Below are 15,543 nucleotides of genomic sequence, written 5' to 3'. Positions count from 1 at the left end.
CTATAGTCAATCATAATTGTTTGATTTAATAACATCAGTAATGTGAAGCCTTATCTTTGTCAGTGATTTCTTTTTGTTTTGGTGAGAATCTGATTGGTTGAATGATCTAAACAGAAGACCAATGACAATATTTGTTTTAATATTGATTTTGTTTTTATTTTAGTAAGCAGGAGGCTTTTAATATAGGGGAACATGGCATGTGTAATATTCATGACTTTCTTGAGGACATAAAAGATATTCATAACTAGATATATTTTTTAATTCATTATTTTGTAAACTACACAATTATTTTGAAGTCGATGTCTACAATAGGAAATTTGGAAATCAGAGGACACTGTTTCTTCAGTTTGTATTTTCATTTTAATTAACAGATGTTAATAAATTTCTGTTACATTTCACATCAAGAAATAAAATTATGTGGAGATGATACTTCAGTTTTTAAATTTATAGTAACTTAATATTATTACATTGAAATACCTCATTAAAAATAAGAATGAACTCTATTATTCATTGATAGAAATTCATGTTTATCTGAGAAATATTGATAATTTATAGTAACCTCCTGCCTTTGGGAATGAACAGTGCAACACAGAAAAGATAATAGAGGTGTATATATTGATATGCAAACTGGACGATCTATATCCTATACTTATGTAGGAATCAGTGATCATGTCATATCAATAATATAATTAGACATGTTTCACTGGTGTTTCTTCACTGGAATCTTTTGATGTAGAATTATCATTGTTTTTATAAATATTTTGATCTGGAATTTAGAAACAAAACAGGACTTTACAATATTAAAAACAAGAAAAAGTTTATAAATGTTTGCAAAGAGAGAAGCATTCAGATTAATATATTTAGAAGTATGTTAACAGAAAGGAAGTTGGTGTTTCAAGACAGAATTTATTGCAAAATGCATAAACATCAATTCTCAAATTTCTAAGAAATAGCCTATTTAACCATATAATATTTACTATGAATCACTGTTATCTATATCTGAAACAACATAATAAAAAAATATTACTAATCTGATATCCCTAGTACTTCTTGATAATGTGCCATGTTTCCACAAGTATAACAATAGCAAATATATTACTCAAAATACATTACAAATTGGTGAAAATTAAAAGTCTACATTTGAGAAGAGATCAAAGTCAAATATAATCAATGAATTTATTAACCTGATACTCCTGGTATTTCTTCATAATGTTTCAGGTCTCCTTGTCTACCACTTCTCTTAGATGACATTGTATCTGATGTATAGTTACAAACCATAGTAGCATTATCTTCCACAGCATCATCACTTGATGTCACCACAACAGGTTGACAGTATTTCTGTTGACAAACAAACGATAAAGAAATGTGAGGCGACACCAAACAATGGAAGTTACAATCAACATGGATAGAGAACAATTTAATATTGGAATGTATTATTGAAGTGAAAACATATTCAAAGAGATTTCATTGTTCCTTTTTTACATATACAGTGAAGAGAGAGAAAATATTATAATGTTTCCACTTACTGGGGTAGGTTTTGGTAAAGTTCTTGACTGAACTGAAGATTCATATTTGTTCCGCAGCTGACCTTCTGCATAACATTCACTCTTGGATCTCTCAGAATAGATATTCCTTTTCACCATCTCTTCCGGATTCCTTGACATAGCAACAGAAGTGTTAGTCTGGTACAACAATTGTTTCATCTCTGCTCTACCTTGGTATGCTGTAGTCTTTGTTGCAGCAGCTGCTGTGTTATCTCTGTGTTTAATGCATTTCATAATACACAGTGTTATAGAAACAACAATAGCCACTGATATTATTACTGCTGAGGATACAATGATAATAACCCATGTCATATGGACCCTACCCGAAGATTGTAAAGGTCCACTCTTCGACATTGGTGATGTCTCGTTACTAACAGCCAATACCAAAGTGACACTAGTTGTTGACGACTGAACTGGACTACCACTGTCTTTCACAACAAACACCAGCTCATAACTTCCAGCATCATTTAGATAAACTTGTCTGGAGAATGATAAAGCACCACTGTGTGAGTTCATACTAAACAACTGTTTATCATTGCCTTGTACGATTGCATATCTGAGGAAAGCATTGTTTCCACTGTCCCCATCAGAGGCTCTCAAAACTGTGATGTCACTCTTACTCTGCGGATGGTACTGCACATTCAGGGTGTAAGGGTCACTACTAGGATATGTAAAATAGGGAGCATTGTCATTTTGATCGAGAATCTCAACAACAACATTTGCTGTGTCATTCAGAGATGGGCTTCCGTTATCTTTGACAAAAACCTCAAACTTATACACATCTTGTTTCTCTCTGTCCAATGACATGGTGGCTGAAATGAAGCCATAACTGGTGATGAGAAATGGTAGATTGGATTTTTCTTTACGCAGCAGAGAATATGTGAGTTGTCCAGCAGATCCAAGATCAGGGTCAGTGGCATTGACAAAACCAATAGGGAAGTCTTTATCTTTGTTTTCATAGGTGAGGAATTGGAATGTATCTTTGGTAAACTGTGGTTGTACATCATTGATGTCCGTCACTTGGATAGAGAGGGTTTTAACACTTTTCAGAGGAGGTAATCCTTTATCTTGACAGGAGACAGGAATGTTATAGTGTCCTTGTGTTTCTCTGTCCACTGGTTTGTTTAGAATGATTTTATATTCTTTAGATCCCATTGACTGCAGTTTGAATGTATCATGTTTGATATCACAGCTGACCTCTCCATTTTGTCCCACATCGTTGTCAGTGACCATCACATAAGCAATGAAACTACCGACTTTGATGTTTTCAGAGATGGTACCTGTGTTATAATTGAGAGCAGAAACATAATCTATATCCATAGAAGGGGGATTATTGTGTTGGTTGATGACATTTACTAGAACTGTTGCTATGGAACTGAGAGGAGGGCTGCCTCCATCTCTGGCTTCTATAAATAGTTCATAGGTTTTCTTTTTGTCTAAATTTGAATATTTACTTAACAAAATAGTTCCACTGGTTTTATTTAACTGAAAATAGCTTTTTGCTAGATCTGATGTCTTTGGACTGAAATGGAAAGTAATTTTACCATTTTCACCAGAATCAGCATCAGTTACAGACAAAACAATGATGGGTTTAGATTTATGATGTGTACTTTGTATGGATATATTATACAGAGGTTTAGAAAATACAGGTGGGTTGTCATTAACATCTATTATAGAAATATTTATATTCAAAACACCTTGTTTTGCTGGTGAACCTCCATCTTTAGCTATGACTTGTAATAAATATGTGTCTTTGATTTCTCTGTCTAATGATTCTTTTAAAACTATTTTAAGAGAAGAAATTCCATCAGCTCTTTTAGACACTGACAAAGAGAATGGTTCTCCATTTTTTTGTTTTAATGTATATCGTATTAATGAATTTTGAAAACCTATGTCATCATCTATGGCATTTGGTATTGATCTTTTAGCACCTTTACCAATATCTTCATCAAATTGTATATTCACGTTCTTTATAGGAAACTCCGGTTCATGGTCATTTATATCTTCTATTACTATTTTGACTTTTAATATTTTTGTGAATGATTCCACTTTCTTTATAATAATTTTAACCATTCTAGAACATTCTTTGTTGAATGTACAGAGATCTTCTGCATCCAGTGTCTGAGCAGTGTACAGTTTACCTGTTTTGGTGATATTAAATAACTGTGCCACCTTTCGTTTGAATTGACTGAATGTTATCAAATGTTGGTCAGATGGTTTAACATTGTCTAAAAGTTTAGAATCAGCAGCAATGTCTGCTACGTATGTTCCTGGACTTCTCTCTTCTTCCACATGGTAGGTAAGGTCTATGGTGAGGACACAGTGGACCATTGATAACACAACAGACAATGACAGTAACATGTTGTTGAATGTTGGTCGAAGGTGAAGATTTCCAGATATGCAGATGATTGAGTCTGAAAAAAGAAATAGAACTTTATTATTTTCATTATTTGGGCAGCTATGATTCAGAATTGCACAATAATAGAACTGAATGGAGAAAAAGAAAAACAATCGCTAACATTCTGAATTTAGTAACCGAAAGCAAAAATGCAATCATATATTCAAAATAAGTACATGCTACATCACTAAGGAAATTGAGTAATTATATATGAGGATGTATATTTAATGTGGTTATTGTAAAATATACTAAGTTACTAGCTGAAAAAATATATTACTGTATCTTATTCATCAGTTTCTATATCGTCAAAATTGTACAACATGTAATCAGACTGTAAATGATTTACGAAGATGACAGATCATGTAGAATCTAGCTGCATATTATTTGATTTTGATGAAACAGAAGCATGTTTTTCAGCTATGACTTCTATTATTATTATTTTTTTATTTTTTTTTGCTGTAACATAGTTTATGAATAACAAATTAAAAAATTTTTTTAATGTCAACTTGATTTGGTGTGCTTGTATATTCTGTTCAACAGCTGTCTAAAAGTATTGATATGACAAGATGGGTCAAAATGATGATGGCAATTAGTAGAAATAATCTTTGATAAATTACATCTTCTTGTTCATCAATCAATTTATTCACATACATGCAACTATGACTTTAATGTCTAGTTTTTTTTTTCACTGTCTTTCTTATAGAGAAGATATATAGGGTTATTCATCATTTATGTAAAGGTGGGTGAGAATATGCGAGAAAAGGGTAAGATAGTTGTGATGGGGTTTCAGAATAAAATCGTCAAGAATCAAGAGATGAAACAAGCAGTGGATCAGGAAGTGGGGCAGTTATAAGGGTGTGAGAAGAGAGTAAGTAATGAGTAGAAATAGAGGTAGAGGTGAAAGGTAAAGAATGATGGACAGGATTGGAGGTGCATTTTGATGGGAAATATCAGTAGGGACAATGGAGTGATACCATAGGGAGTAAATGATGAGTAAGGTATAGGAGCAGTGGAGAAGAGGAATTAAAGGTACATAAGGGGTAGATGTAGTGAGTAGACATGGTGGCAGACATGAGAAAGTGCTGGGGATGATAGCCAATATATGAAGTGTTAAGATGAGGTATGGCAGAAGAGGGATGAGTGGGGAGAAAGGAAGGAAGGGTGTTATGAGCAGCACAAAGAATTAGGGTATGAATGTGTGTGTGTGTGTTTATATATATAACTTCATCCCACAGGGAATTTGTTCATAAAAATAGTCACATAACAATTTCTTTCAGATATTAGCGGTTATAATTGCTAGCAGGACAAATTTACAGAAAATGTATGTTATAAAGAAAGTTCATATTAACTGGGAGTTATTTTAATGACTTTTATGGGATTTGTAAAGAAACGTAAGTAAATGTAACAACACATCGTATTTGGCCTTTCCCCATTTCTGATGTCTATCACTTAATAATGATTGATAAGATATATATCACCAACTAGCCACCTGCAAGTCATAGGTAACTGGTCAAGGCTTTAGATATGATTCATGAAAATTGCAATACTGCTGGGGTTAACCAAATTTTTGGCTTACTTAGGGTAGATGAAATAAAGGACGTCTTAATATATACATAAAAAGAAACTAATTCATGTGGATTTGTTGAAAATCTGAATTACTATATCCAAAATAGCATACAATGAAATCAAAATGTTTCAGATACAAACATGAGATAATATAAGTACAAATCAACGAAACAACATCTCTGACAATCTGAAAACATCTGGATACATGAAAATTTGAAATCTTTTTCACAACTGACCGAGAGAACTACAACACATCTAAACACTCATATACATACCAAGAACAGTTTATTCAGTATTGTACTGAACTTATATAACTTGTCCAGAAAATTTGGGAAAAGTTATGTTTGCAATAAATAAAAATTTAAAACAAAACAAACATCAGGTCACCCAAAAATATGAGTCAATATTGAATTTAATATTTAAAAAAAAAAAAAAGACTCCTTGATATAATCTATTCATAATACATTTATATTTTGATGAAATATACATTTTAAGGTATTAGTCAGGTAAGGTATAATGTCATATATAATCTTGGCATATTTATAAACACATGCACGGAGAAGTAAAAATGTGTCATATATAAAGGATGAAGATCATGATAAATTCAATTTCAAAACGTACTTAACAGATGTTAAAATTTTTTATTTCTAATTGAGAATGAAAATATTTTCTACTTATTACAACTCAAAACAGAGCTGGTACTTAACAGAATGATATGAAATTCTTTTTCCACAAACTGTCGTTTCTATTCACTTTCTGACAACTATGAATCTTAATATCAGCCATTATCCTTATCCCCAGACAGTAACAAACCCTTGCCTCATATTTGCTTACAATCTACATGCTATAAACAGATTTAAAGATATTGTAGCATCATTCTGCACATTTTGTATCATACATTCTGTGTAGCAGCGACTATATACTTACAATATTATATCTTCTTTACAACAAAAGCAACCAAACAGTATAACATAACATTATAGACTTTTTGTTACTGATCAATATATAAATCAAATATTATAAAGACATGAATAATGCTGTTTCTATGCAATAAATTCAAAATATTAAGAATTTTAACCAATAATATTCAATTATTTTTTTAAAAAAGCCATATGAACATTATTGAAAAATTATATATGAACTATTGTTCAATCTCTTTGTTCTATTCTTTGTATTCAATATATCCAAATAGATTTAATACCAAGGATTAATTATATCAAATGAAATTATAAAAGATTAAATAGAAACTTACCTCTTTAATAATTATATCATTGGTTATTCAGTGAGAATAGAAAGACGTTTTTATTGTAGAAAGATCCATTGTACGTGCTGCTGTAATGGTGTGACAATGGCTGTATGTTGATGGAGTAGTGTAGCACGTCAGGCAGATAGCCTGCTGCTAGGATAGGGTTGTGTGTGTTATTGAAGTTGTATGCTTGTGGGAATAGATCCATCTAATAATATTCTGTATGTATTTACCCTTAAAGATGATGTCTGTTTGCTGTTGTCAATGACTATTTACATATACGTACAGATATAGACACATTTTTATATAACTGCAATATTCAATTGCCAAACATAATTATTTGGTTTAATAACATTAATGATGGGACTGCTTCTCTTTTTTAGTAATTTCTTTCTGTTCTAATGAGAATCTGATTGGCTACATGAGCTAAACAGAAGACCAATGAAGATGTTCTGTATAATATTGATTTCTTAAGAATGCACAAGCCTCAGATTTTGTGGTGAGGAGGGGCACAGCTGATTATAGCAAACCCTGCATTTTACTGGTATTTTATTTTTTTAACTCTGTAAAGACTGAATGGCAAAGTAGACATTGACAGAATTGAATGCAGAGTATAGAGAAATGCAACTAAATACAGAAGAACATTTCATCTGGCCCCCCTAATATTTTGTCAGTTCACCACTTTTAAAGTTGATATGTTTATTAGTGGCCTGAATGCTTCGTATTATAGTAAAAGTGAAACAAAAAATTCTGGGTGGCATTTGCACAGTTCCAGAAAGCATTAATAACATTTATAATTAGATACATATTTGAACCTATCTCCCAAAAATCAGAATATGGTAGCAGAAATATATTCTCTAATGTGTGTGTGTGTGTGTGTGTGTGTGTGTGTGTGTGTGTTCATTTTTCGATATAAATTCATTTTCCAATAAGGGAATATTTTTGTAGTTTTAAATGGAAACATGTCCTTTTGCTAATCTTGTAACACTCAGTCTTTCTATGTATACACAATACTGTGTAGCAAAAATAATGTAGAATATGTTGGGATGTTGGTTGTGTACCAAGCACTATGTTTTACAGTCACAAAGGGGAAAATAGTTGCTATTTTGCTAATATTATTATACATGTTTCACTGGTGTTTCTTCACTGGAATCTTTTGATGTAGAATTATCATTGTTTTTATAAATATTTTGATCTGAGAAACAGAAAATAAATAAATGTAATTTACAAAATCGTGGAAGTGAACATCATTTTCTACATGATATTAACCCCACCCTTGCTATCATAACAGAATATATCAAAAGGTCTATCTCTGGAATGAGACATTTTGTCAGATATATGGAATCATAGTGATAACATTTGGTCAAATTCTTTCGGATTTAATAAAAGGGAAGATAAAAACATATTGCTAAAATAAATAACTATAAAGAGTTCTTAAAATAATGAGTGGATACATTTGTGTATATGTAAACTAATAACAAACTATTGGACAGTATTATCTACTTTTAAATATAGTTGTTAATAAATATTTACATTTCAGGCAATTTCAGAGCAAAATAGAGCAAATACATTTACTAACCTGATACTCCTGGTATTTCTTCATAATGTTTCAAGTCTCCTTGTCTACCACTTCTCTTAGATGACATTGTATCTGATGTATAGTTACAAACCATAGTAGCATTATCTTCCACAGCATCATCACTTGATGTCACCACAACAGGTTGACAGTATTTCTGTTGACAAACCAATGATAAAGAAATGTGAGGAGACACCAAACAATGGAAGTTACAATCAACATGGATAGAGAACAATTTAATATTGGAATGTAGCATTGAAGTTAAAACATATTCAAAGAGATTTCATTGTTCCTTTTTTACATATACAGTGAAGAGAGAGAAAATATTATAATGTTTCCACTTACTGGGGTAGGTTTTGGTAAAGTTCTTGACTGAACTGAAGATTCATATTTGTTCCGTAGCTGACCTTCTGCATAACATTCACTCTTGGATCTCTCAGAATAGATATTCCTTTTCACCATCTCTTCTGCATTCCTTGACATAGCAACAGAAGTGTTAGTCTGGTACAACAATTGTTTCATCTCTGCTCTACCTTGGTATGCTGTAGTCTTTGTTGCAGCAGCTGCTGTGTTATCTCTGTGTTTAATGCATTTCATAATACACAGTGTTATAGAAACAACAATAGCCACTGATATTATTACTGCTGAGGATACAATGATAATAACCCATGTCATATGGACCCTACCCGAAGATTGTAAAGGTCCACTCTTCGACATTGGTGATGTCTCGTTACTAACAGCCAATACCAAAGTGACACTAGTGGTTGACGACTGAACTGGACTACCACTGTCCTTCACAACAAACACCAGCTCATAACTTCCAGCATCATTTAGATAAACTTGTCTGGAGAATGATAAAGCACCACTGTGTGAGTTCATACTAAACAACTGTTTATCATTGCCTTGTACGATTGCATATCTGAGGAAAGCATTGTTTCCACTGTCCCCATCAGAGGCTCTCAAAACTGTGATGTCACTCTTACTCTGCGGATGGTACTGCACGTTTAGGGTGTAAGGGTCACTACTAGGATATGTAAAATAGGGAGCATTGTCATTTTGATCTAGAATCTCAACAACAACATTCGCTGTGTCATTCAGAGATGGGTTTCCGTTATCTTTGACAAAAACCTCAAACTTATACACATCTTGTTTCTCTCTGTCCAATGACATGGTGGCTGAAATGAAGCCATAACTGGTGATGAGAAATGGTAGATTGGATTTTTCTTTACGCAGCAGAGAATATGTGAGTTGTCCAGCAGATCCAAGATCAGGGTCAGTGGCATTGACAAAACCAATAGGGAAGTCTTTATCTTTGTTTTCATAGGTGAGGAATTGGAATGTATCTTTGGTAAACTGTGGTTGTACATCATTGATGTCCGTCACTTGGATAGAGAGGGTTTTAACACTTTTCAGAGGAGGTAATCCTTTATCTTGACAGGAGACAGGAATGTTATAGTGTCCTTGTGTTTCTCTGTCCACTGGCTTGTTTAGAATGATTTTATATTCTTTAGATCCCATTGACTGTAGTTTGAATGTATCATGTTTGATATCACAGCTGACCTCTCCATTTTGTCCCACATCGTTGTCAGTGACCATCACATAAGCAATGAAACTACCGACTTTGATGTCTTCAGAAATGGTAGCTGTGTTGTCATTGATTGCAGAAACATAATCAATATCAATAGATGGAAGATTATTGTGTTGGTTGATAACATTTACGAGGACTGTTGCTATAGAACTGAGAGGAGGGTTACCCCCATCTCTGGCTTCTATAAACAGTTCATAGGTTTTCTTTTTTCCCAGATTTGAATATTCCCTTAAAAAAATGCTTCCACTTGTTTCATTTAATTGAAAATAGCTTTTAGCTAGATCTGATGTCTTTGGACTGAAATGGAAAGTAATTTTACCATTTTCACCAGAATCAGCATCTGTTACAGACAAAACAATGATGGGTTTAGACTTGTGATGTGTACTTTGTATGGATATATTATATAAAGGTTTAGAAAACTCTGGTGGGTTGTCATTTATATCTGTTATAGAAATATTTATATTTAAAACACCTTGTTTTGCTGGTGAACCTCCATCCTTAGCTATGACTTGTAATAAATATGTGTCTTTGATTTCTCTGTCTAATGATTCTTTTAAAACTATTTTAAGCGAAGAAATTCCATCAGCTCTTTTAGACACTGACAGAGAGAATGGTTCTCCATTCTTTGATTTTAATTTATATTGTATTAAAGAATTTTGAAATCCAACATCCTTGTCAATAGCATTTGGTAATGATCTTTTTGAACCTTTTGAAATATCCTCTACAAGCTGCATATTGATTTTAATCTTGGGAAATTTTGGTTCATGATCATTGACATCTTCTATTATTATTTTGATTTTTAATATTTTTGAAACACTTGTTCCTTTATTAACAACAACTTTCATAGTTCTAGAACATTCTTTGTTGAATGTACAGAGATCTTCTGCATCCAGTGTCTGAGCAGTGTACAGTTTACCTGTTTTGGTGATATTAAATAACTGTGCCACCTTTCGTTTGAATTGACTGAATGTTATCAAATGTTGGTCATATGGTTTAACATTGTCTAAAAGTTTAGAATCAGCAGCAATGTCTGCTACATATGTTCCTGGACTTCTCTCTTCTTCCACATGGTAGGTAAGGTCTATGGTGAGGACACAGTGGACCACTAGTAATACTACAGAAAATGGCAATAACATGTTGTTGTGTTGGAATCAGATAAAGGTGTCCAGAACTGTTGAAGAAACCTAAAACAGAAATATACTTTTTAAAATTTTTATTATCAGACAAATAAATATATTTACAGATTTGGAAACAAAAACTGCACCAAGACAGCAGTCTAAAATATATCTGAATTACTAAGTTGGTATTAGGTAACTTTATTGAAGAATTAGTAATATTCATGATCTTTCCATAATATGAAAAATCTCTTATTCATAACACTACAAGAATGTTGTTCAATATAATGTCCAGCTAATTTTGAAATTTGATAAGTGAAACGCAATTACTTTTCTTGTACACTCCCTAAATTTATATACTGAAACACCAAACAATAGTTAAAGAAATCCCTCAGGTTTGGTCAAGAAAAAATATAGCTAATAAAATCTCTCTGATTCAGTGAAAGGTTTACCCATAGTTCACCCCTAAAATGAAATATACAATGAACTTTACAAACTTATATCTCTTTCTATACTCCTTAATGTGATATGAATATTCTCTAGAGCCAGGTCTATTGGAATCATTCTGCCTTCCATCATACATCAGAGGTCATCTGCTTTGAAAATTTCTGTGTTAGCAAAGTTGTAACTTTTGACAGAGACAAGAGAATTAAGCATGGGAACTTATTGGAAAAAGAGATCATGCAAGGACTGCACTCCTTTTATAACAACTTGCATTGGAAGATGTGAACCTCAGGGTAAGGTTTTCTCTTTGTAAGAAAGAAAGAATCTTATGTTTTCTCCTATGCATATATGTAAAAAAAACTGCTGTATGTATAACTGAGTCATCACATCTCTCAATGTTCTGGTACATAAAAATAATTCCTATAATTCTGAGTGTGAAGTTTTGTTCTGAAACTAATTGTGTTATCAGTGATTATATTTAAAAGATAAAGAAGTAATTAACGTATAATTAGAACCAGGTCTAAATAGAAATAATAATCCAGAAAATAAAATCACAATAAAAGCCCATGTCTACAGAAATGAATTCAGAAAGAAACTATAAAATTTAATATAGTTTCATATAATTAAAAGTATGCTTGCAATAGCTTTCTTAAATATAAGTGTTTATCCTGGTTTCTCAGAAATAGCATTGCCAACTAATAAAGATTAGAAAATGACATGTATTGACTAATATTAAAGATTAAAGATTTTATGAGAAACAAAGACTAATGTGTTACAGATTAAGTAAATTTTGATGACTACAGATTATAAAAAGTTGCAGTTTATGCAAATTATATAAAAACATATTTATACATAGAACATTATAATCTAAATAGAAACATTACAACGGGTTATGGAATACAATAATAAAAAAGCACCAAGTCCTTCCGTAATAACTAAGCAAAATTAGAAATTTCCAACTTGTCAGATATGCCTTATAATGATGAAGGTCCTCCTAAAGACAGATTGCTTTCAATATGATCTATTAAATTTGTATTGAAAATACACTTGATCTTTAACTTCTGTAAAATATTGGCTTTAAACATTAACATAATCTAACAGAATTTCATCATTGGAAATATTTGACAAAAAAATATATATATTTGAAAATTTAACAGAAATTACACAAATAATTAAATCACACTCACAAAAAAAAATTAAGTTTAAAAATATTAAAAATTACTATGATTTACACATAAATATATTTAAAGCAAATATATACAATGATATCTGAAAAGCATTCTGCCTTTTCTACACAAAGCTAGTCCTTGTCCTTCTAGTTTTCTACAACAAGCCACCATTTCTATTCACTAATTTCCTTTGCTATCGACCATTATTCGACATTAAAAATCTGTAACACAATGTTACTGCATCAATGCTACGAATCCACAAATTATAAAACAGATTTAAAAACATTATAATATATTTCTTCATATTCTATATCAAACAACTTTTTATAACTTTCCATTAATACAGACACAATATTTCATCCTCTGAACAAAAACAAACACTGCTACACTACATTATTATAGACAGCTACCTACTGTTATGAATCAGTTCATGCATCAAATATTATACAGCCATGGATGTTATTGTTTCAACTGAATAAAGTTTAAATATGGAATACTTTTATCAACATCATCCAATTAATTATGACAAAAGAATATGAACAACACAACCATAAAATATGGGTGTATTATATCAACTTCTTTATTCTCTTGTCAACATTAAATATGTTAGGACAATATTGTTTCAAGTTCAGTGAGATTTATTATATCAAATGAGATTATAAAAGATTAAATAGAAACTTACCTTTTTAATAATTATATCATTGGTTATTCAGTGAGAATAGAAAGACGTATTGTTGTAGAAAGATCCATTGTACGTGCTGCTGTAATGGTGTGACAATGGCTGTATGTTGATGGAGTAGTGTAGCACGTCAGGCAGATAGTCTGCTGCTAGGAGAGGGTTGTGTGTGTTATGGAAGCTGTATGCTTGTAGGAGTACATCCATCTAATAGTAGTCTGCATGTATTTATCCTCAAAGATGATGTCTGTTTACTGTTATCAATGACTATTCACACACACGTGTATTTATATTCAAATAGCTTCCATATTCTATAGTTAAACATAACTGCTTGGATTAATGGCACCAGTAGTGTGAATATTTCTCTTTGTTAGTGATATTATTCTATATTTTAGTGGGAATCTGATTGGCTGAATGACTTAAACAGAAGACCAATGACAATCTTCTCTTTGATATTGATTTGGCTAGATAAAACAGATTAGAATTTATTTAATCACTGAAGAAAGTGAGACAGTGTGATGTTGATTCATTTTCATGAGGATTACTGGAATTAATAACAATTTTTATGCTGAAATATATTTCTCCTAGAAATTGAGTGTTAGTAGTTCTAAATTTGAATTTACGTGAATGTTTCAATATGAACACCTCTACTTTGTCACGAGAATATATAAGACTGAGATTTGTAATTTAGTAGAAATATTGTTCATTGTTAGATTTTTATGAAATAAAAAATTATTATTGATTAAACATTATAATTTCATTTCAAGAAACAGCCACATACTAATGATTTGTATATTAAATCACAGATTCTGAGGTAGTAAAAACGAGAAAGATTATTTTGAAGCCAGATACTTAACTGGTGCTTACATCATATCAAGAATGAAAACGAAAATGATTTTGATTAGACTGATTTCAGAATGTAAAGGGTCGCGTCTAAAAACTGCAGGGCATTTTGTCCTAGCAACCAGTAGATTCTGCAAATCCTCTACCTTAATAAGGATTTCTAACTTAGGCACAAAACTTTAGAATTTTGGTATGGAGTATAGTCGATTACACCAATCCCAATATTAGAATGGTACACATTTTATATAAACATCAGAAGGAAGAAATCGAAAGTTGATGTAGTCAGGATTTGAACTCAGAATGTAAGGGAATGTAACTAAATACATACAACTAAATACAGAACGATTTTGCTAATCCTTTCATCATCATCACCATCATGAGTGAGGTTGCTAAGTGACTCACAAAGTAGATAAAAAAGAACAGAAAAAAAAGGAAAAGCTCTTGCTACTAAGTGAGGAAGAGTAATCAAAAGTGGCGGAGGGGGAGGCTTTGTGCCAAAACTAAAGGGACAAACATAGGTGTCTTGTTACAAGGATGAAAGGCAAAGTTAATCCCAGTGGGATTAAGAGGAAGAACAAATATTGCAGAGGCAATTTTTCCAGTGCTCTAAGAATTCTGTCAGCTCATTGCCTTAATAGCAAAAATATTAACAACAACAACAACAACATCTAGCATATTGACAAAAGCATAAATTTGGTGGAACAGCTGACTGAATGAAACCCAGAACATGACTGGTACTATTTCATTGATAACTGATAGTGATGATGATGATGATGATAAACTATTGTTATAAACAAAATATTTGTGTTTAAAATAAGGTATGGTTTCAGGAAGTGTTGATATTTATTTCTAGTTATTCACGTGAAATAAGTAGAATACAATTACAGTACAGAAGCTTAGATTGATTCAAAGGGAAGCTAATGGTTTGCAGAACTTCATGTTTATTTATCAGAATCATGGCTAATTTATCAACACCCTGTCTTTACACTACTATATAGCACAGATAATAAATAAGGAGTGTGTTAAGTCTGTGTGTGTGTACTAATATGACTGTTCTTCTATTCACATAGAAAAAGGTCATTGTTACTTCAACAGCTGATTAATTAGACATGCTTCACTGGTGTTTCTTCACTGGAATCTTTTGATTTAGATGTATCATTGTTTTTATATATATTTTGATCTGAAATTTCAATACAAAGTAACTTTTACAAAATACTTTAAATGTTTGTTCTGTAAAAAAAAAAACACATGGAAACAAGAATATAATAAAAACTGAATTCTGAGTACTTATATTTTTAACAAACTGAATTTAAATGTAAATTGATTATAAAATATTGGTAACATTATTATATTAATTAATCCTGGTATCAGAGTACAC

The 15,543-nt window shown here is 31.7% G+C and overlaps 2 protein-coding genes across 2 annotated transcripts; both read right to left on the bottom strand.

The window, feature by feature from the left end:
• Positions 1-66: 66 nt before the first annotated feature.
• On the bottom strand, positions 67-7,949 carry LOC149132570 (protocadherin beta-15-like). The gene is made up of 4 exons (XM_089362158.1): positions 6,761-7,949; positions 1,527-3,958; positions 1,185-1,338; positions 67-766 (listed from the first exon to the last, which is right to left on the bottom strand). The coding sequence occupies exons 2-4, from the start codon at positions 3,903-3,905 to the stop codon at positions 690-692; spliced, it is 2,610 nt and encodes an 869-aa protein (XP_089218284.1). The 5' UTR covers positions 3,906-3,958; positions 6,761-7,949; the 3' UTR covers positions 67-689.
• LOC149132569 (protocadherin beta-15-like) lies at positions 7,141-15,345 on the bottom strand. Its single transcript, XM_089362151.1, has 4 exons — positions 13,329-15,345; positions 8,676-11,102; positions 8,334-8,487; positions 7,141-7,949 (listed from the first exon to the last, which is right to left on the bottom strand). The coding sequence occupies exons 2-4, from the start codon at positions 11,052-11,054 to the stop codon at positions 7,873-7,875; spliced, it is 2,610 nt and encodes an 869-aa protein (XP_089218277.1). The 5' UTR covers positions 11,055-11,102; positions 13,329-15,345; the 3' UTR covers positions 7,141-7,872.
• Positions 15,346-15,543: the final 198 nt, after the last annotated feature.

The sequence above is a fragment of the Octopus bimaculoides genome, chromosome 14 (assembly GCF_046866305.1).
Source record: "Octopus bimaculoides isolate indiv1 chromosome 14, ASM4686630v1, whole genome shotgun sequence".
Lineage (NCBI taxonomy): Eukaryota > Metazoa > Mollusca > Cephalopoda > Octopoda > Octopodidae > Octopus > Octopus bimaculoides.
The sequence above is the reverse complement of the archived record's forward strand: the minus strand, read 5'-3'. Positions and strand labels throughout refer to the sequence as shown.

Bases quoted from the DNA above. Each gene is read 5' to 3' on its own strand.
- LOC149132570 (XM_089362158.1), bottom strand. From the start codon at position 3,905: ATGTTACTGTCATTGTCTGTTGTGTTATCAATGGTCCACTGTGTCCTC. The intron at 1,339-1,526 runs GTAAGTGGAAAC...GTTTGTCAACAG, and splicing joins CTTTACCAAAACCTACCCCA to AAATACTGTCAACCTGTTGT. The intron at 767-1,184 runs GTTAATAAATTC...TCTAAATTCCAG, and splicing joins AGAAATACCAGGAGTATCAG to ATCAAAATATTTATAAAAAC.
- LOC149132569 (XM_089362151.1), bottom strand. From the start codon at position 11,054: ATGTTATTGCCATTTTCTGTAGTATTACTAGTGGTCCACTGTGTCCTC. The intron at 8,488-8,675 runs GTAAGTGGAAAC...GTTTGTCAACAG, and splicing joins CTTTACCAAAACCTACCCCA to AAATACTGTCAACCTGTTGT. The intron at 7,950-8,333 runs GTTAGTAAATGT...TCTGTTTCTCAG, and splicing joins AGAAATACCAGGAGTATCAG to ATCAAAATATTTATAAAAAC.